Consider the following 21,889-nt stretch of genomic DNA (forward strand, 5'->3'; position numbering starts at 1 on the left):
ATGCACGAGTTTAAGGACCCTTTGGCCTGTTATTTCAATTATTTCGATACCATAATATTACAGTCTGTTGTCATCTCGCCACTGTGGCAAGATATATTTACTCATATATATATAATGCGGCATTATTTTTCTGAATATGAGTGACAGACTTTTTTGTGTTTGCACACATTTTAGAACTAATTAAAAAAAACTTGGAAAACCACAAGTATGCCTTTGATATTGCCTACACTGATAGAAAGCAATTTAAAATGCGATTAAACACACACACACACACACACCTGCTTTTACAAATAAACACATAAATCTATATGTTCATGTATAGCCATATCTACACATTTTTTTTACAAATCAAAAAAGACCTAAGAATGTTTTTTTCTTCTTCTAATGTGGCCTCAGTTGATGTTTTTTTCTTTTGATATTTCTTCTGAGAATAACGCTATTGCCAATTCTTGCGTTTAGATTAAATTCCACTTCTCCTGCCTCTGCCAAATAAGCTTCAGCTTGTCTTTTTTTCTCTATCATATTATCATTTTTATTTATCGTGATTGTTTTAACCCATCACACTCAGTGCGTGTGTCAGCCTCACCTCTTCTTCTTCTTCTTTTCTTCTTCTTCTCCTGTCTGCCCATTTGTTGTGAGCAGCTGAGTATAAATCTCTCTCTCAGGAGGAGTGTCAATCGGTGCGGTGTCAATCAGAGCCTCGGCTTCCCTTTCATCTCTCCTTCCTCCCAGTGACTGAGAGAGAGAAAGAGGAGGAGGAGGAGGAGGAGGAGGAGGGAGCACAGCTACATTACCAACACACACATACACACACTGGTTACATTACACTGTGGAAGCACTGCGGGAGCAGTGGGAAGTCGGTCCACGGCGTTTCTCCTCTCTATCTTCCTTTTTTTGATTGTTTTATGACTTTTGCTTTAATCCCTCCTCATCCGACCATCACTGAGGATGTATTTTTAAAGCATGAAAGCGATCCACCGCGTTGCTTGTCTTCTCGTCTAAGTGTTAAAACTGTGTTTTCTTCCAGTTGCACATCCATCAGTTACCTTTTCACCTCCAGACGGTGTTTTGGTTTTGTTAGCCTCCTGTTTTTTTTCCTTCACTTTCAAGGACGCGTCAGCTCTTCACTGGACCACCGAGGAAATATTTGTTCTCACTTTTATAAATGCACTTTTTTTACGTTGAGACATTTCTACAGGACCATATCCGTCGGTCGGTTGTGTGTGTGTGTTGACTGAAGTGATGAGATTTTAACTCGTGGTTTGTCTCCCTTTTTTTTTTTTTTTTGGTTTTCCCTCATGACATTGAGGCGTGCACCGGACATTCATTCTGACCCTTTACATCTCAAGTTTTTCTGGTCTGACTTTCAGTCCTCCTAGTTAAACTTTGCTGGTGAAAAAGGACGCCGACATAAGCCGCACTTCTCCTGTTGCTCCGTTAAAAACACACCGGCAGCGTGTTTGCGCACGCCGCTTCCTCTCCAAGCGACTCGCGGTCGACGCTCCGGTTAAACAGAGGGACGTTTTCCCACTAGGTTTCGGGGGATTTTGGTGGGGAATTTTCCCTCTGCAGTTTGGGACAGTGCTGGCGTGTGTGTTGCCCTTAGTTTTCTTGGTGAAACAAACAGAGTAAAAAAAAAAAATAATAAAAATGCCACAGTTATCAGGCGGCGGCGGAGACCCGGAGCTGTGCGCCACAGACGAAATGATCCCGTTCAAAGACGAAGGAGACCCGCAGAAGGAGCAAATCTTCGCCGAGCTCAGCCACTCGGAGGAAGAGGGAGACCTGGCGGACATCAAGTCATCTCTGGTCAACGAGTCGGAGAGCAGCCCCAACAGCAACAGCCACGATGTGAGTGATGTATGTGTGTGTGTGTGTGTGTGTGTGTGTGTGTTTTCACTCGTGGTGAGTGATGAGGGAGAGAGGAAGGTGTGTTATCAACTCTGAACTCCATCAGAGAGAGGAAGCAGCCTGCAGCGGCCTGTAAACAAAGTTATTTTATCCCCTTTCAGCATTAAAATATCTGCTTTTCATTTAGCTGTCAGCACTTTGATATGAGAGACTCTTAGGTTGTCTGAACAGTTTTTCTACTTAAAAAAAATGGATGAAAAATGAACAAAACAGGCCTAAAAATTATTCTCCATCCTCTGAACACCCCTGCTCATATCATAAAAGTGTATCTGAGGCTAATATAAAATACAAGCTGACTTCAGGTGCATTTACAGCCTCCACTGTCTCGCTGGGTGTATTTCGTTTTCATAAAAATGAATAGCTTTAATGATGCCACTTCAAGTCTGCAGAGCCAGGTGTACAAGCTTCGCCTCCTCTAAATATTACATCCTAAACAGCCAATAATCTCATGAGTGGATACACTAAAGGCCTAAAGTGTTTGCTCGACCCTCTGAGTAGTCTATGAATTTGTCGGTGAAATTTAAATTGGAAAAAGGATAAAAGATATTTTAAGATGTAAGCCTAAGAATCGGGGCCTTGTGTGCTGCCAGTGACAAGCAGGCTAATAGCTGTGTTTGCTTTGGTATAACCCTCAGCAGCTGTAAACACCAGCACATGAATCTGTTCAGCACATGTGGCTTAAAACCTATTGACAAACAGGATGATTAATTAACTTACCTCAAAAGTCCTGAGGAAAAAATAGCATTGAGTCATTTTGCTGCCAGGATGTGATGTTTGTATTTTCATATTCCTGCTAATTCCTAATATTATTTTTGGGCTGGCTCAGAAATTATTTTAGCATGTTTTTAAGACTGAGAATTTTACTAAAACACATTTACAGTAACATTTATTTAGCTTGTTCTTATCTGATCAGATTAAAGATATTAAGAGGCGACATGGCAGAGAAATTGTGAAATGTATAAATCTGTATGTGAATGCATTAAAAATCTCTACGGAAGAATTATTAATGATGCATTTTTAATATTTCTAAAATTATTACAAAGTGATCCATTCTCACGCTTAATATTCCAGTGACACAGATGGGATTTTATTAGCACACACACACTCACACACAGAGACACAAAATGTACATGAAACGTCACAGGTAAAATTTTGTTTTTCATTTTCTTTCCTGCATCCATCTACTCGTGCACTGACCTCGGGATGCAGGCTGCAGCTTCCCTATCACAAAGTTTAGTCGGCTGTTTTGTCATTAACCGCAGTGTTAATTGAATTTTGGGCACATCCTGAACGAGACGATGCACATTTCACCACCAAATGTCCTAGAGACGCACAAGACAGAGGCTGAATGTTAATTAGGAATCCAGTGAAGTTCCCTCGCTCAGCTTGAAGCCATCCTGAGGGGTCTGAACACCAAAAAAAAAAAAAAAAAAAAAAAAAAAAAGAGGTCCTCTTCCCAATTCTGATTTGAAAAGAGAAAGAAAATGGATGTGCGAAGTGCAAAGGAGTTTTCTTTTTTTTTTTTTTTTAAGGGTGAAAACTGTCTGCACAATTTCCTTGTTTTTATAGGATGATTTTATTTCACTTTCCACAACAAAGCTTTTGAAATTATAACACAAATACACTCTATTTATTTGAATTTAAAAGGAGGCTTAAACTGAGAGATGAAAATGAGAGTGGACCTATGGTATTGAAAACAAGTTAATTTGTAAGCTCCTTAAGGACATGAAGCTTAATTAAGTGGTTCTTTTGAAGCTTTGATGCAGGCTGCTCCATCACCCCTCTATAGATAGTGGTGTGTGTGTGTGTGTGTGTGTGTGTGTGTGTGTGTGTGTGTGTGTACACACACGAGTGTGTTCTGCACACTGGGACGGCATTTGTCCCAACAGTGTTTGTGGGTGTCTGACCGTATCAGCATGTCTGTGTGTGTAACTGTGTTTGAAGGCCCTCCTAATTGATTCACCATCATTTCTTTTTCTTTTCTTTTTTTTTTTCTTCTTCTTTTACAGGCAGCTAGACAGTCCCAAATACCGCAAGATTCATATCACGAAAAACACAGAGACCATCCGGATGATGGTAAGTGACACAGCCTTAAGCAATAGCTTGTTAAATCAGCGTGCTTTATAGGACAGCGTGCCTTTTAGGCTGCAATAAAACCCAACTGCTTCAGATTTCCAAATCATTCGCCATAGCTTGAGAAGTTGAGGTGAGGGTGTGAAGAAGCGCCACCTCGTTTTCCCCCCAACACTGTTGCACTGTTGTTCCCTATTTCTGCTGTTCAGAGATCATCATTTCTAATCCAAGTCTAGTCAGAACATGCTATACCTTCATGCTATACCTCATAGATGAGGGTGCCTGCAGAAATGGAAAACAAAGAATACTTGAGGGGAGAATTTTTTTTTTTCTTTTTCTTTAGGGAACGAATATGCACTTTTTGCTCATGTCTTAATTTAGGAGTGATCATTATGACACACATGGCACAAGCTACAATTGAATATAATTCAAAATCACATTTCTATATGGCTCTTGTGTTTCTTATTATGCAATTACCCCAATAAACCATTTCCCCAGCTCTCCGGTTGCACTGTCACATGCAACATGTTGCTGCCGCTCGGGGCTCCTTGCTCTCTGGCTATTGTAGCCTGACCCCGCTGCTGCATGTCATTATTAGGACTTTGAGGAGGAGTGTGTCTCCTCTTTGTTCCCCTTTCACTCCTCAATAGCATCCCCTCAAACCAAACACTGGCTTTCTTCACAACAGGATCCATGTTGCCATCAGGCTAAATACCACAAACACTCCCCCCCCCACCCACCCCCCCACCCTTCCTCACCCTCCCACCCCCCCGGCCTTATTACGCACTGTGCAGTTGAGTGGCGAGTGGCGTGTATTGAGATCTCTTGTATAAAGCCCCCCTCTTAGGTCAAAGGCATAGAGGAACAGTTGGGGCGTCTCCTGTTTTGACACAGTCTGTATGTTCTTCTAATTGGTGCTAATTGGCACAGAGGGGCTCCATTGTTCCTCTGTATAATACAACCCTCCTCTCCAAGACGGGAAGAAAGGGCACAAACAAAAGGCTGAGGCAAAATAGGGCACGGGTTAAAGCGATCGACAGCGATATCATTACCGCATCAAAACAGACGGGCAAACTTTGTGTTAGGCTTTCTCATTATTACTTAGCTGATAAATATGGACAGAAGAACGTTAGAATTTGTCATTTTAAAGATTTGTTTATGTGTTTTTTTTAAAAGAGAAAATGAGTTTTGCTGATGATAATAAAATTAAAAATAACTTGATTAAGTCATTGAAGTTCTGACCTTTTAGTATGAATGCTTTATATATCTGTGAATCTCATGCAAACGCTCAGTAAATTGTCTCTTTTCTACCTTTTTTTTATTAGGAAAACATCAAGACATGTACAGTAAAGGCCATCCGTACTCGGGTTATCCAGGCTACATCATGATGAGCAACATGAACAACGACTCCTACATGAACAATGGCTCCCTCTCGCCGCCCATGCCCAGAACGGTCAGTACCAGCCCTTTTTTTTTGTTTTTTTTTTGTTTTTGTTGTTGTTTTTTACAAGTCAATCTATCAATTAAACTCCCGACATTGTGATATGAAATGCTGTTGTTGTAACATTTTTGAGAATAAGTACCAAAACATAGTTGGACATCTCTACATCTAAGTGAGTGCAGTCATTAAAGAGCACAAAGGTGTAAGGCTTTCTTAATTTTGCAAGGGAAGGATATGAATTTAGTAAGATCAAGAATGATTTTTTTTATCAGGGATGAGAAAACAAAGCAAAAAACAAACAGTGAGGATGATGTTAGAACAGCATAGATTTAACTTTGTGCTGCACCTGCTCAGGCTAATCTCCAATCCAAGTTCATTTCTGGGTTCACAGTTTTAAAAAAAAAAAAAAAAAGAGATTAAGTTAGATGACTAACCGTAAACGCTGTCATAGCAAAGCCGCATATTGTGGTAAAAGTTACCAGCATCCAGTCACATCTTGCTCGGATTTCATACAGAGTTAGAGGCAGAAGACAGCAGGCGGCCTGTTGCTTTACCTGCTCACAGACTCTTAGAACATGACTGGAAGGTCTGTTGTACGAAACTCTCTCCTTTTTAAAACAAATTATTTATTATGTTGAAAATCACTGATGTTATCAGTTATGTGCACAATCCATACAAAGTAACTATTAAATTGCAAAAAAAAATATGAAATTAAATTGCACGAAAGTGTTGCAGTGCTTGTAAAAGAATTGCAATAGTACTGAAATCTCACACATTTACTGTTTTGAGCTCTTGTAATGTGAGGGTTTACTTGCTTTTCTCCATTTTCAGTCATTGAAAATTAAATATTTTTAGGTTTGAACTGTTGGTTAGACAAAGTTTTTGTGATATCGCTTTGGGTTCTGATAACTTATGATCGGTATTTATCACTATTTTTATTATCTTAGAGACTAAACAATTAATAAATGCTTTACTTGAGATTTCAGAAAGTGAACATTTGCCAATATAGGTCTTTCTTCATTGCTTCTTTTAGAGCACTTGGATAGAATTATTATAGTGACATACGAGCAGGGATAAAACAGCGTTGTTTATATCTTACTTAGATTTTCAGGTAAAGTGCGTGCACTTTGATGTATTAGCAATTTAAAAAATTAACTTTAGCTGTCCAACACATTTAGTTTGGAATATCAATGTTTAATAAGAAAACCATCCCTGTAAAATCATAAAGATTTGATCAATTTCAAATCAAAGAATTGCTGAATAAAAGGCTGCATTTCAGGAAGAATATAAATCTAAATATACCCTTCCGATGTTTGTAACGTGTTGCTGTTTTGTTGTGTCTCAGTGCGATACTTATCCTCACGTACCAGCATTGTTGACACCTGTCCCCTTGACAACCATATGTGACCCTTAGAAACCAAATGCCTGCCATACTTTCCAGAAGATTAACATGAGATATACAGTATTTCTCATCTTGTTAAAATCTTAAGTGATGCATGTCTACATGACCCAAGTAAGCCCTCTAATTAGCCCAGCATGACTGAGAAGGCCTAGAGGCAAACTCACGTCTTAGAGGCTGCCCTGCAGAGGAGTTAGTATCGTACCGTCCAGGGGTGGCGTGTGTTGTTGCAGATATCGTCGTCCCTGTAACGGTATTAATTTCAGGCCAGCTGCAGGTCTCTCTCTGGCGGCTTCCTGTGTCTGTCCCGTTTGCAAATTTCTCCTCTCAAGACAGACATAAAACGCAGGGCACACCAGCAGCTGTCCACTCTAATCCTGTTTTGTCCATGCACATGTCTCTGTATCACACTTGGGAAGACAACCAGCCTCAGTCTGGCTATGGTTTGGTGCCTCCATACAGGAAACAGTCACACATGCTGCAGAAAAACCAAAAGCCCTGGGTTGTTTGTGCCTTTGCGTTGCATCTGAGTTAATTTCATCAGGGCAAGGTTGTGAAATGTGAGTTCTGTGTTATTATAAGAATCGACTTTCGGAGGCAGATGTGATTGTCGGGGGCAGATGCCACATGCTGTGTGTAAAGGATCTTCATTCACACGCAACTCTATCACGGAATGATGTTAAAATTGCATTGCTTCCCCTCTGCCAAAGTTGCAGAGGGTAAAGGTATGTGACATTGTGGAGCAAACGTGATCCCGATTACCTCATGATTCGCCCTCTTCAGTTTACAAATAGAACCGTTTATGAAAATGTTGGGTATGATGCTTTCCAAATTCTCTTTTTATGGCTTGTTTTCTGGTCAATTTTATCAATTATTCCATTGTACACACTGAAAAACTTGAAGAGGTCTGTATGGAGACCAGCTGACTGTATGAGAGGAAATTACCCCTCACTGCAGATGAATTAGGCCAGGCAGTTAGGCTGCGTACTTGCTGCCAAAACTTTTAAAGCCTCACTTTCATTTCATTTACCATGGCTGCTTCTTTTTTTTTTTTTTTCACCCAATTTTCCCCCTCATCCTGTCTTCAATAAAACGGTAGTCATTTTATATACGTTTCTCTCACTTATCCAATAAAAAGAGCCGGGGCTTGGTGGAAGGATCACGGAACATGAGTCCTCTGGCTTTCTCACTGATGTCAGCTTGCTGCCTCTGCTGCTGGCCACCGCAGCCACAGTATCTGCAGGCCTGGGATCGGTTTTCACCGAGATCAAAGGCACATTCTCTTTCATTCTCTTCCATCCCCAGCCCCACTGCCGCCCCCAATCCCAGTAGTTTAGATTGATTTCCATTGACCATGACATTCCTGCACATGCTGTCCAGTCATGATGGAGCTGTTGGGAGTTGCTGATTGTCAGCAGATTTTAGGAGGTTCAAGCTTGAGAAGTCGCCTCCGCCACAAGAGCCGAGATATTGGTGTGAAGATGCCGGATTGTGTTCAGTTACATATACTCGGCCACTTCAGAGAGTCACTGGTGTGCTATGAATACGCTAATGTTTATGTAAACCTATAGCTGTTTTAGGATGTGGAGTCTGCAGGGCTTCCTGAGTGAAAAGGTCAGTTGGCGAAGACTGTTTCATCATTATGTGATGTGCCCCTTCCTTGAAAGAGAAAAAAAATGCATTGTGTTTACTGTACATGATGCTTGGAACTGGTTCCTAATTAGTATGTAACTTGAAGTATGTAAGGTGAAGCAGAAAACATTATTCACCATCTTGTCTAGATTTACATGCACACAAAAACAAGTTATTGAGAGAAATCCGGTGAAAGCAGGTAACTAGCTGGTATATTTTAAGTATATTAGTGATATATATACAACACCTCACCTTGGACTATTATTATAATTTCTCTGGTCAGAGCATTTGGACTGATGACACAGTGAGAGGATTGGCTCTGTATTGAGAGATGTGGATATGTAGTTGAATTTTACAGATGTTGTTGAAATCTACTAAACTTCTTAATTAATTTCAGGTTTAGTCAGACCCGGGATTTAACTTTTAGAAATCACACAACTAAAATGATCTCTCCTGTCATCTCATTACAAATATATTACAATATTTTCTCTGTCCTGTGTCTTTTAAATATGCACATGTGGACACGTTAGAAACCCATGTCAACATGTTTGTAAGAAATCTGATTTCTCCAGCAGAAATCTATCTGTGTTAATCAAGTTTGTCTTAATCCCTTACCCTGATTATGAAAACCATGTTGCTTATTAACATGATGACATTAAAGAAAACGAGTTACTTTTAGAAAGCAGACCATAATCTGGTCACTTAACTGCAATAAGCACACTAATTGTCTTTATCAGGATGAGTGTTTCCCTGTCAGTGCCTGGAGATTTGCAGAAGCATTAGATAATGTGAAGAGTCTACATGTAATGATTCATACTTCTTCTGTTTTTAAACTTTGAGCTTTTGGTGTGTAAAACTGAGAAAGATAATGACGATGATAGGGGAGGATTGTGTGCTCTCTTGGCTTCTATGTCTTTGTGATTATCTGTATTGACAAATGAAACATGCTTTTACAATTTTTGTCAGAATCATCATAAAAGCTCCCCCTAATGTTTATGAAGTATGGTCTTCAAAGCACTTAGGGTGTCATCATGTCGGGTTTGACGTGTGGAAGAAGAGAACCTTATTGCTTTGAGGAGTTTATCTTTGAGTAAGTGGCCCTTTGGCTTTCCACGTTCCCAAACTCAAGTCAGAATTTGGAAATGACAGCTTCTAAATAAAGATCACTACGCATGTGATAGGCAGTGCATATTTTTAAATGACCTGAAATCTATTTGCGGAGCATGTTGCTGCTGTCACGTAAACACCTACCTTTCGCTGAAAAACCACAAAAACTCCTGTTTTACATGCTCTACAATAGGTTTAAAGAAATTTTACGAAGCCTGAGCTCATAACATCCCACCAGACCGCTTTGAATAAACTCCTAAATGCATGGTTGACAAGATAAAAACATGGCTGTGTGTTCTTAGCTCTGAAATGTTGATAGTGCGGAGATACAGTACAAGGTTTTCACCTGACTGTGAAGATGTGCAGGTGATCTCCAGCTGTGTTAGAACTGTCTCATAGTCTTGGGCAACAGCTTGAGGAAAGGAATGGATAGAATCGCTGATTTTTTTTTTTTTTTTTTTTTTTTTTTTTTTTTTTAAGCCAAGTTTTGCTGCCATGGTGGAGGGTGTTTAGAGAGCTCCCTCTCTTTTTGCCGTGCACTCTTTTTCCCTTTGGACCGTCAATTGCAGATCCTCATGGCGAGAAAGAGTGGGTGTTGGAGGGGGGGGGGGCAGTGCTGCACTTTCCTTTGATGTAGTGGGAACGTGACGGATCTGCTAGCCAGTGTCTCGCAGCGTGGAATCACTAACCCAGGCTTACCTAACGGGATTTGGTAGGACCGCTCTGGTGTCCCTCAGTGCCATGTGTGTCCTGAGCTCATGCCCCCAGCACTACCGTGGAATATCCCTGTTAAAGAGAACACTACATTTACCAGCAGCCTTCCATGTCCACACTAAATGTTCTATATGGCAGCTTATAGCACCTTCTGTAGGTTTTTTTTAAAGTCTCACTACAGGGTGGACATGCTGCGTGAAGTTCACTGGAGTTGAATGTAGCATTTTGCCTTAAAGCAGCTGGACTCCATATGATCACTTTTCATCCCACTGTCAGCTCATATCATTTTCTATAAGTGGTCTCCAGTACGGTACTGCCTATATGTTTATATATTATACATTTTAAAATATAGTAACTGTCAAAACACAGTAATATAATCGTCTTATTTCATGCCATATATACCAAATCAGTAATTATCTTCAGTCAGGCGGCATATGTATCAAAGAGTCACGCTGACATCGATGTCATCTGTTGTGCAGCTCTATCAAATGGTGAAATATGTGTGTACACATGAAGGACAGCACCAGGGACCTCACACAGAAGAAACACTTGGCCCCTTAGACTCTTTGTAGTGCCGCTGGGTCTCTCGGTGTTTTATAAACAGCGCCATTAACGCCAAGGTTTCTTCACGTCCCCCACTGTATGGTGATGCTGGTTGACACATTTACTCCATATGCACGGTGCTAATGACGCCATGTGGTTGCAATCACCTGATCAGAGTGTTTCATCTTGTTAAATGGAGCTCAGCGGAGTGATTGTCTACCCAGACCTACAGATATGAGTCGTTGTGTTAGATGAGAACCAAAAATAAGACGATGAAGGTTGAAGTTTCTGGATGATTTATTTTTCTGGGTAGTGTTAGTGCATGCTGATTTGATATGGGAGAGTGTAAACATTCAGTTGTTTATCTATATGTTTAGGCTCTTAAACATATGATAAATGGATGAAATTGTTTTCATTTTATATACTGTCAGTCATCTTTTATAATTTGATTAACATTTACAAGTTAATTATTATTATTATTATTATTATTATTATTATTAATGTAACACAATTAAAAGGAACACTCCAATGATAAAGCAGTGTCATTACACCAGATAGTATTAAACAAATTTTGTGAAATGGAGCGAGCAACAGATCTAATCAGAGACCCTCTGACTATCTTATTTCTGTCTGTGACCATTTTAAAAATGAGTGACGCAGATGAAAGCCAGCTATAGACAAAGTTAAAGTCGTTAACAAGTGTTCAAAGCGCTGAAAATGTGTGTTTCTATATGTGTCTGAGGAAAAGCAATCGGGAGTGTCATGGTTGGTGAGCGTGACACGCAGGCACACACTTAACCCCTGTTGATGTTTATTTTTGGGCATGTGTTACTGCTCAAAGCAAAGCACTCATAGATGATGACACTTTCTTCGCTCCCCATCCTCCCACTGAATTGGATGAAGCTTAACCAATCAGGCGGTGCTGCCTGGAGCCAGCCAGTCAGGCTTCCATGGACAGACCCACAACACCTGCTCGGAGGGCTTCACTCTTCACCAGCAGCCTGCCGCTGATCTCCAGGGGTCAGTGGAGGGCCTCGCCAAGGTTGTCCCTTATGCACAATTCTGTTTGAATGGCCTGGGTGTGGACTTCCTGTAAGGGTGGATCAGAAATGGAGTCAAGAGGGCAGCATGTGCATGTGTAGTGTGTTTTTGCCAATTCGTTGTGCAACTCCGTCTGTTATGACTGTGCATAGTTAAAAGGGATAGTGCCAGAGATGTTTTCTTGGACTTCTTGGAGAATTAGGCCCCAACTCTGCTCTGAGTATGCTCCAAATTGAATACATCTTCAAATCATGCTTCAAAACTAGTTTTATTGTTGTTGTTTGCTGTCTAAAAATCTGATTAATATGCCCCTACAGCATGAGTTTCACTTGATTGACCCGGTTTAGTCCTCAAGCCATGATTGAAGCTTGAAGCTTGACAGTAGTCCCTAAAAGCTAAATCACAGTACCTCACTGTTTTCCTGATACAGCCATAAAATGAGTAAAAAACATGAATAGCTTGATTGACTTCATCCTGACAGCGTGTAGGTCAAATATAGAGGCGAGCAGTGTTCCAGCTAGTAAACTGCAGCAAGGGGAACAATAGGACCACAGGAGTGAAATATGGGTGCAAATCCTGCCGGCTGTGTCCAGACTTCAGAGAAGCAGAAACAGCCCACACTTTGTCCAGCTAAGAAATAGAGCTATGATCAATAGCTGCTCTGTTGTATGAAGTTGGTCAGTCTCTGGCGCGCTCTCCCTCCCTCCTTCTCTTTGCTGTTTCATATTTTTCAGAAGCTCATTATTTCTTTCTGCTGTGGGTGTGAGTGCTAAAGAGGCTCACATGCAATGTGTATCTGACAGCGCTGAAATATTAATGGTCCCCAGTGTAGGAGGTTGGTATAGGGCCTGCATAGTTACAGTACAAAGGGTGCCTTCTCGCCACCAGGCTTTATTAGCCAAGCTGTTAAATGAATAGATGGATATAGCTTGCACTCTTTCTTCATGCCTCCTTTTGTGTTTTCGCGCTAAACATCAAACCACTTTTCTTTTCGTCTAGCAATTTCCAACACATACACTAAACGGGTATTAGACGCAGACACACATGTGCGCACACACACACACACATGCATGCGCGCACACATGCACACGCGTGCACGGACGTAAGAGCTACACTACACTGTTGAGCTTTCTGTGGGAGGACAAAGAGGAGGGCTTTGCTATCAGTTCATTTTGTGTGGTCTTGGCCATAAAAAACACCCTGTTCTTTGACTGTGAAAAAAGCCTGTCTTTAATTTTTGGGAAACCCATAAAAGTTTGTCGCTCCTTTCATATCGGCAGCGGAATTGAAAACAAATGCTACATTCTCCCCTCCTCTCCTTTGAACTGGCCAATTATGGAGTTGTGAAAATAAAAATCAGTCTGTAGATCTCTTTCCCCCCTCTCTTTTCTTTCCTTCCTTCTCTTTTTTCCCCCCTTCTCTCTCTTTTTATTCCTTGTTCACTTTCTTTTTTTTTTCCTCCTCCCCCCCTTGTTTTTGAAGAAACCGAGGGGGATCACTGATGTCAAAGTCAAAACCAAGAGCATTAAGAAAACTGGCGAAATGCAATACAGCTGCAATCCGACATGACGCTAGAAAATAGGGCTGAGGAGCAGAAAGCCTCTCTCCCGTATTCCCAGGGCGCGCAACTGCTCCCGGCCTTGGCTTTGATCTCTTCAAAGCCTCCTGCCTCCTACTAGATGGAGAGTCTTGGCTGCCGCTCGTGAGCGCTGGAGAGAGGCAGGGAGGGAGGTGGGGAGTGTTTTGGGGGGGAGCCGTCGTCTTTTCCTTTCCAGGGCTGAAATCAATCACGGTGCCGAGGCAATTATGTGTAATTCAACCCCAGCCAGATTAGTGACTCTTGTTACCTGAGCGACCGGAGCTCTGTAATCTGTGAGACACACCGGCCTCACCAGCAAAGGAGTAGCCAGGAACAGGCGAGGGCACTTGAGGGAAAGGAGGGGATCGAGGGGAGAGGGAGAGGTGCTGAAAAGCAGGCTGCCATGCTGCTGTCCAGCAGAGCAGAAAATCAGAGTACAATGGGGTGATTACAATTGCAGATGTAGCCATATTTATGACGAGGTAGATAGAGAGAACAGAGAGAATGATGAGTGCTGATTGCCATGGAGCTCGCTAGTTAGTGTGCTAACGAGCCAGGTCGCTTTTGTGTTAAAACATGTGCGTTATGTCACCTCCACTGCGGTACCCGTCCTCCCCCACCATTCGCCGCCCTGTCCCCCCCTCCAGTGCCATATCTCTATCCCTCATGCCCTCCACAGTCGGCTCTGAAATGCAAGCTTGGCCAAGGCTACTGCCCCAGGCGCCCAATTTACTATGGCTGGAGAAAAACTCGGTGGCCCCAAGTCACAGAGGAAAACAGCAGAGCTGAATGCTGCTCTTTCCCTGCTGCTGCAGTTCGTCTGATCTGTGCAACTGTTTTAGTGTCTTAACACACAGCAGTGTTACAATTTACACCCCTCTGCTTTTTTATGTGGCTTACTGTGGAGATTTATCCCAATTATGTTTGCTCCTAGTTTAGGCAAATCTAGAATGTGGTAGGAGTCTGATGCTCATGACTAATACCACGTAGCGTACGTTATGAGATTATTTCTTTGTATGACTTTTTTTTTTTAAAGCATATGATATCGGGATTTTAGAAACAGTTAATTGGAGGTTGGTTTGAGGGCAAAGGAAGAATTGCAGAATCATTTTATTGGGCCAGTTAATTGGAAATATATGATTGCCCTGGCTTTGATTCTTCCCCTGCGCTCTGTCTGTACCCGCTGATGTCACAGGGATGAGAACAAGGCTTTGTTTTTTTCCTCAGCAGACACTTGATGCAGGATGATGAAACCCACAAAGATATCTAGCAAGAATGTGTTTGTTCATCTGATGAGCTCGCCTTGTGCTCCATGTTTCTTTTGATCATCGGACCGCTCGGTTGGTGATGGAAGGCACTTATTTTCCTCATGGGATGTACACATTAAATAAATTAGATATACAATCCTGTTACAATATCACGTAGTTGATGAGGACCTTTTATGTCTGCGATAGTTTTAACAAGACAGACTGACAGGGAAGCGGAGCTGACTCTAAAAATATAAAGGTCACGCTGAATGGATTATGTGGCATCAATGGAGCCACCGTCCAGCTCAGCAGGAGCCCTTAAATCCACTAGCAGCCATAACCCTCGGCTCAGGGGCCAGGTGACGCTTTTCATGTCCTCCAATGGAGAGACATCACAGAGGCATCCTCTACTTTGAGCTGCCCGTCATCAAACAATGCATCAAAACATCAAATCAATCCACCCCCACTGTACCCCTATCTTTTGAGATGAAAGATGCTGAAATGTAAGTGACCACTGCGCCCCCGCACCTACAATCTACATTTTCCATTCTCCCGTCAGGACACCTCTACTTCCACAGTGAAGCAACAAAATAGCAAAAAGTTGTGTATGACTTTGGTTTAAAATGTTCAACAGTTGATATCAGACCACTCACACCGTTGGACTTTTTTGTGAAAAGCTTAAAATTAGTTATTAAAGTAAGAAAAGGAATACTATAACTACCTCGGCAACTTCAGGCCATCTTCTGCTGCTTGCAAACAGCAAAGATGCACAAACAGGATTGTACACAACTTGAACATAATATGTTAATTTGCCGTAAGGTGACTAAATATAAGAAAAGAAAGTTTCACTTGATCACCCACATATTGACTGTAGACACCTAAAAATGATCACAATGGCTCAGTTGTCCCTCATTAAATAAATCATACATTTTGCAATATCTTGCTTTGGTTAGTTAAGATTTTAAAGACAAGTAATCACATTTAAGATATAGATTTATGTTTGCTCCCTACTGCAGCCAACTTTTTGTATTTTCTAGCATATTTAGCTTATAGGTTTTGTGGTCAAATATTATTTTGACATTCACCAGTAATTGCCATTCAGAACTACTAAATTAGAAAGCCTGAAACTAAAGATCATTTACATTATTGATTAATTGGACAATTATTTTCTCAGGTAATTGTTTTCTCTATAATGCATCAGAAAATAGTGAAAAATGCCTGCAACAGTTTGCCAAAGCTCAAGGTGACCAACAGTCTAAAACCCAAAGATATTCAGTTTACGGTCATATATATGAAAAAGAAAAGCACCAAGTCTTCACATTTGCGAAGCTGGAACTAGCAAATCTTTGGCATTTCTGCTTGAAAAATGGACTTAAATGATTAATCCATAATGAAAATAGTTAATGATGAACATATTGATTAATTATTTTAGCTCTACCAAACTGTTATATCCAAAAGAAGAAACTTTGTTCAAATAACTCAAAGTTTGAGCACATTCAATCTAACACTGCTTTCATAATAGACGAATTAGATTACATTCAAACATATGAGCTGTCCACTATCAATAAATGCAGCTAAGAGCTGAATTACGACCACAGTGTGTGCATTGTAGGGCTTATCATTCAGATTTGTGGCATCAGGTGCACAAGTCTGCCCTATGATGTTGCTGTAACCATTATGCCCCGAGCCTAAGGAGCTCCTTTTGTGCTCCAGAAATTCACCATTACCATTTCTTTAGAGGTATCAAGGGATAAGCAGACGATGTCCGTTGCCATGTTGTACATGGTCATTGTTTTGTTTGTATTAAAGCCCACAAAACCTCGCCACAAAGCTAATTGACGGGGCGGAGTTTTCACGTGACTGTTCAGATCCTTAGAGAGGTTCTTGAAGTGTTCCCTGCTTCTTTGGGGATGGAGAAAAGCCATTTGTTTGGAGGGGATCAGATTTGAATAGCTTTGTGCTTTTCATTCAGATCTTAGCAGGGGCGTGTGCGCCTGCCTAGAAAGAAACCCTAAAATGTGTGGTTTGATTAATGACTAATTCCAGGCTGAAAGGCAGTTGTTGGTAGTCTTTACCAGTTAATCCCTTAAAACGTGGAATCACACCCAAACAGTGGGCTGTTGGTATTGTTGTATGGTCCACAATGTGAAGGAGCCTAAAGGTTTGCAATGTGATCCACAACCATGAATGCTTCTTAGTACTCTGGTGTGAGGCTTACCTCGTTATAACCTGCACTAAAGCGGTCATGAGATTTATTGCAAAACCACTTCGTCAAGGTGATTGTCATATTGTGCACAAGGATCATTTTTGATGGAAAAAAAAAGTCTATATAATGTCTGTGCATAATGTCCATGTGCATAACGTCTATATCATCAAGAGCTAAAATGCATTGAGGTGAAAAGAGCATTGATCATGTGACAACAGGGTCAAAAGTTCAGATCAAGGCAAGGACACAGGTGTCATGACACCTGAGGCAACAGGGCTTCTGGTGACCTGCAGTTTTCAAAACATTACATAACCAACACACTTAATCTGTTTACAAAATCATGAAAAAAAAGGTTTTAATGTGGGTTTTTGTTTGAATTTGTTTTTCATAATATAAATCATCAATGGCACCTGCTCACTAAATGAGCATTCTCTTTATTCTTTCTATTCTTACACATTATGTGGGTGGGTGTGCATCTGTCTGAGTGAAATACAGAGGGAAAACTAGGTCAATACTCTACAGCTCAGGCAGAAGCAGCTCTCATTCAAATCACCTCCCCATCCACATTTTCCTGGTGTGTGCCATTGAAAACCTTCCCCACAAACACGGCAGCGCTGCTCCGGCTTGCTCACCAGTCTACCTTCGTCCAGCCCTCGTTGGCTAGCTTGCACTGCTAATATTTACCCCTTCCGTTTCATAGACGTAATGTGTATAAATGTTGCACTGAGTCTCGCTGGGGCTTAGTGAGAAGAGCACTGTCTCTAGCTCCCGTCTCCACAGGTAGAGATACACAAAGACCCCCACCAGACTCTATTTTTCCCCTCAACGCTGAGCTCCCAAATCCAAACTGACAGCCATTCATGCCCAGAATACCTGGGCGAACGCTGAGGTGGGGGGGGGGGTGGGGGGGGGGGGGGGACGACACTATCTAGGTGTAGCAGGCAAATCCGCTCTTGTTCGACAGATCTATGAAGCTTCTGCATAAGGCAACTCATCAGCACTTTTCCCCCCCATTCTGCGCTGCATTTTCTCTCCCTCTTTCTCTCCGTCTCTGGTATTGTGCAGCGGCTAAGGTTTTAGTGCACTAGCCGCACAAAGTTAGCTTGTGCTGCGATTTTATTTGTGTACATCTCTCAGGGCCTTGGAGTGTTGTTGTTGAATGTGGATGTTGGCACCAACGTGCTGCCTGGCATGAATGTAGCTACTCAGCAGACCAGAGCTGGCTTCTAATGATAAATCATGCAGTGTGTTAATGCAGCAGCGGGGTGGCTATAAATAGTGCTGGAGAGGGATGCCGATTGATTCAGGAAGAAAAATAAAGTGTGCTCCAAACATTTTCTGCTTGTGGTCAGCTTTAAAGGCTGAGTTCAAACATAGGGCCCCTGAGATTTAAACACACAGCTGGTCAGGTAGATGAACCTATGACGCAGCTAAAAGCTTTATGACTCAGTATTTTATACAGTTTGACACACTGACAGTGTCCAGATATACCAGGTAGGTGTGTTTGTCTCTTTTGTGCTACTGGTGTTGATATATAACACAATTCTGCAAGACTGCTGTCTTCCAAGGCATTGTAGGGATTTTCAGTTAGCATGTCTCACTCGGGGAAAGTGATGGCGCTACAGAGAGCAGCCACGTCCTTTGTGGGGGTATAGATGCCTAGTGGGTGCTGAAGTTTATGTGCGGTCTGCCTTTGTGTATGTGTTTGCGTGTGCGCTTGCAGGCCTGCTGACAGTGGCACTTCAGCAGAATGTTTGCCCTTTCCTCAGTCCTTTGATGTGACCAGGTCCTGCTGTGATAATGAGCCCTGTGCCCCGCCGCAAGGTGAACATCCTGCAGCTCGCCCAGGGCTCTGCCAGAGCAGCGTCCCAACCCCCAACACACACACACACACACACACACACACACACATACTGCAAACACAAGAATGGAAGAGCCGACCTCACTCGGCGTTGATCAACTTCCACACGGTGCTCGGATAGTGCGAACGCGACAATGCTTCATGTGGCACAGAAACATGTCAGTCGCACAATCTACACCAGTGCTCGTACATACAGTACAGCGCATATCACATGAAGGCTGAAATCAGTGTCACAATATTGATAAGAATATCTTGACATATATCACAATTAGCGCTTCAACTAATGATTATTTTCATTATTAATTAATGTATCGATTCTTTTTTAAATTATCAATAAGTTGTTTAGTCTGTAAAAGTCAGTATATAGTGGAAAGGGCCTGTCAGTTTCCCAGAGGCCAAGGTGACATCTTTAAATTCCTTGATTTGTCCAATCAAGAGTTCAAAACACAGAAATGATTTCATTCGAAAATAATGATGCAAAAACTGAGAAAAGCAGCAAATTCTCAAATTTGAGAATGTTTTAGCATTTTTGCTTGATAAGTGCCTGAAACAAATAATCAATTATCAAAATAGTTTAGATTCATTTTTCTGTTGATTGACTGAACATACGCGAAATCACATAGAAAATACTCCAAATGATGTTTAATGCATGTAACTGTGGTCTACTGCTGATGTGTTGCATCAGACAAAATATCTTTCACACATATAAACAAAGACCATAATTAGTAAATTTCTAAGTTTTTAAGTACAAATTGCCTGGATATAATTTTGTACATCAATAACACCATATAATCATATCGCCATGGCACGATTGCACCAAAAGGCGATATACAAAAATGCTAAATTATTGCCTAACCCTCCTCTATACCGCAGCTTTAAATTGAAACCTTCATGACCTCTTGCACGACCTTTTTTAAAGCCTCGACTCCTTGAAGACTGTAGTCATTCTGCTTTCCTCCTTGTGCTTAACTTACTGTGGCTTAACAGGGAAGGAAAAATAGCAACTGGATCAATTCTAATGTTCTGTTGCTCTTCCTTCACTTTTTTAATAGCTCCGCGACATATAGAAATTAAGAGTTGAACACTTTAAAAAGCGGATAAAGTCTTTTCATCTGGAGCAGGCACATTTCACACAAATTATCGTCTTTGCACGTTCAGAATGTCAGTATGAGAGCTAGCGTGATTGGTTTGCTCGGAGCACACGCTCTTCATGCCAGCTGAAGGATGATGGGTAATCCACCTCGTCCTTTTCTGTTCTGCTGGTGGTGGTGGTGGGAAAGAAGACACTCGGCTGTTAATAGCTCCTTTGTGTTCATATGTAGCATGTATGTGTTAAATTCATTAAATGCGTGGTTATTGCAGTCTCTGATCCCTTCGCCATGTACCATGACTGTGTTTTACAGTACGTCTATATGCCTTTTTGAGTTGATGTTTTTTGTGTGTGTGTGTGGATTCCATGTTTGTACAGTGGCATGTGTCGGTCATGTGTGTTAATGTGAAGTGTTTGACGTATGGTTTGTGCGTCTGTGTGGGTGTAACGGTGGTATTTAGAGGACAGCGTGACAAGTTCCCCCGCATGATAAATTTACGCCGCAACTTAGCCGCTGAAACCATAACATCGAATATGTTTTACATGCCTATTTTTGCTATGCGAGTCATTCGCCAAACATCACTCTGCTTCGAGTTTGTGACGTTCCATATCCCTTTGTGTTTTTCCCCATTTTTACCAACTGGCCTCAGCCTTTAGTGTCACTGCTTCCCTTCAACTGTCGGACTCAGACTAGCACGCAGGATTTATGATTAAAATGAAAGGAGGAGGGAGAAGGAGAGATTGGGGGCTTCACAGATGTAAATTTCTCTCCAGGGCAGGCTTTTCCTGTTATTCGTAGCCTCCTCCACTCCTGTCCCTGTGGTTGGCTTCGCTTGTTCGTCTCATTACCCCGGGCGCGTGGCGCTCCTTCGCTTGCTGGCGGCCCGGCTTTCTTCTCCATTAATTGGGTTTCGTTACATTAAGCCCCCTGGCCAAAGGGCCACCCTGCCAATAAAACATTCCATTTTTAGCACTCTACTCGAAGCTGGTGGGGTTCAACCCGCTCTGCGAATGGTAATTGGTTATTTATTTAAGCTTCCTCAGGTTGGTCTCCACTGGTTTTGGTAAAGAGGGAGGGGAGGAGGGAGATACAGTCTCTTTCTTTCCTGTGCTGTAAAGCTACTATGGAAGACTGTTTGCTCACTTTTGTTGGGAAAAGGTCGGACAATTTGCACACAAACACACCTGAGAGTGAACACCTGGTCTGAGGTTGGCTCTGTATGATTTCAGTAATGGGCACACCCTCGCTTCAGTCGCCAACTTTGAGGCTTTCCATCTGTAATCTTTTCCTCTTTATGGATACATCGTCAGTGGAAACAGCAGCCAAAGACTGTATTTAAACAATCAGAGGAGGGTGTGTGTGTCCTCTCTGCCAGTGATTCACAGCTGCTTTAAATGATTTCCTCAGGTAGGAATTGTGTCATTTTATTGGCGCTTTACAGCAAAAATTTGATGATACAGTTTCTCCTTTTTTCCTCTGTTAATATCCCAGGCCTTATTTTCTCTGTGCATCCCCTCCCTCCAGAGTGCAGAAAATCCCGTGAGTAGGTGAGGTTGGGTTTTGGAGGAGAAGGGGTGAGAAGGGCTTCTTAGTGAAAAGATTTAGCAGCATGGGAACCCACAGCCACTGCTCGAGCTGCCATCTCCCCAGCTGTTTGTGAAACACCTCACATGGTTTCTACACACTTGATTGTAGCTGCAGGCGCGAAGAGTCCTCATTGCATATAAATTACAGAAGTGGGAAGTGATTATTATAAAATTCCCGCTTTCCCTTTTTTCCACTCCACTCTGCAGAAGTGGTATAATTGAGTGGAGTACAAAAGCCATGCTGTGAGGGGAGAGAGGGATAGAGATGCTAAAAAGGCAATATAGCAGGAATAGTTGCTCCATATACCACATAGACACACTTAACAACACACACACACACTCTCTCCCATGCTCAGCAACCATTGCAGGATGTTGGTGGAATCTGACAGAAAACAAGCTCAGACACCGGTGTGCCGTCAAGAAATCCTCCCACAGAAAAAAACAAAAAACGAAAAAGA

At 41.9% G+C, this 21,889-nt stretch overlaps 1 protein-coding gene across 11 annotated transcripts in view; it reads left to right on the top strand.

Annotated features, from left to right (window-relative positions):
- lef1 (lymphoid enhancer-binding factor 1) overlaps positions 1-21,889 on the top strand; it is a 110,765-nt gene that overhangs the window by 65,482 nt on the left and 23,394 nt on the right. For 6 of the 11 annotated variants that reach the window (XM_042394861.1, XM_042394871.1, XM_042394889.1 and 3 more), the window contains exons 1-3: positions 1,569-1,851; positions 3,921-3,987; positions 5,310-5,437. In XM_042394861.1, the coding sequence (XP_042250795.1) occupies positions 1,651-1,851; positions 3,921-3,987; positions 5,310-5,437 (396 nt within the window). In that variant the 5' untranslated portion in view covers positions 1,569-1,650. Of the gene's footprint in view, positions 1-1,568; positions 1,852-3,920; positions 3,988-5,309; positions 5,438-21,889 lie in introns of those variants that run through there. The other 5 variants (XM_042394934.1, XM_042394918.1, XM_042394909.1 and 2 more) reach the window with 1 other exon arrangement.

The sequence above is a fragment of the Thunnus maccoyii genome, chromosome 2 (genome assembly GCF_910596095.1).
Source record: "Thunnus maccoyii chromosome 2, fThuMac1.1, whole genome shotgun sequence".
Classification (NCBI taxonomy): domain Eukaryota; kingdom Metazoa; phylum Chordata; class Actinopteri; order Scombriformes; family Scombridae; genus Thunnus; species Thunnus maccoyii.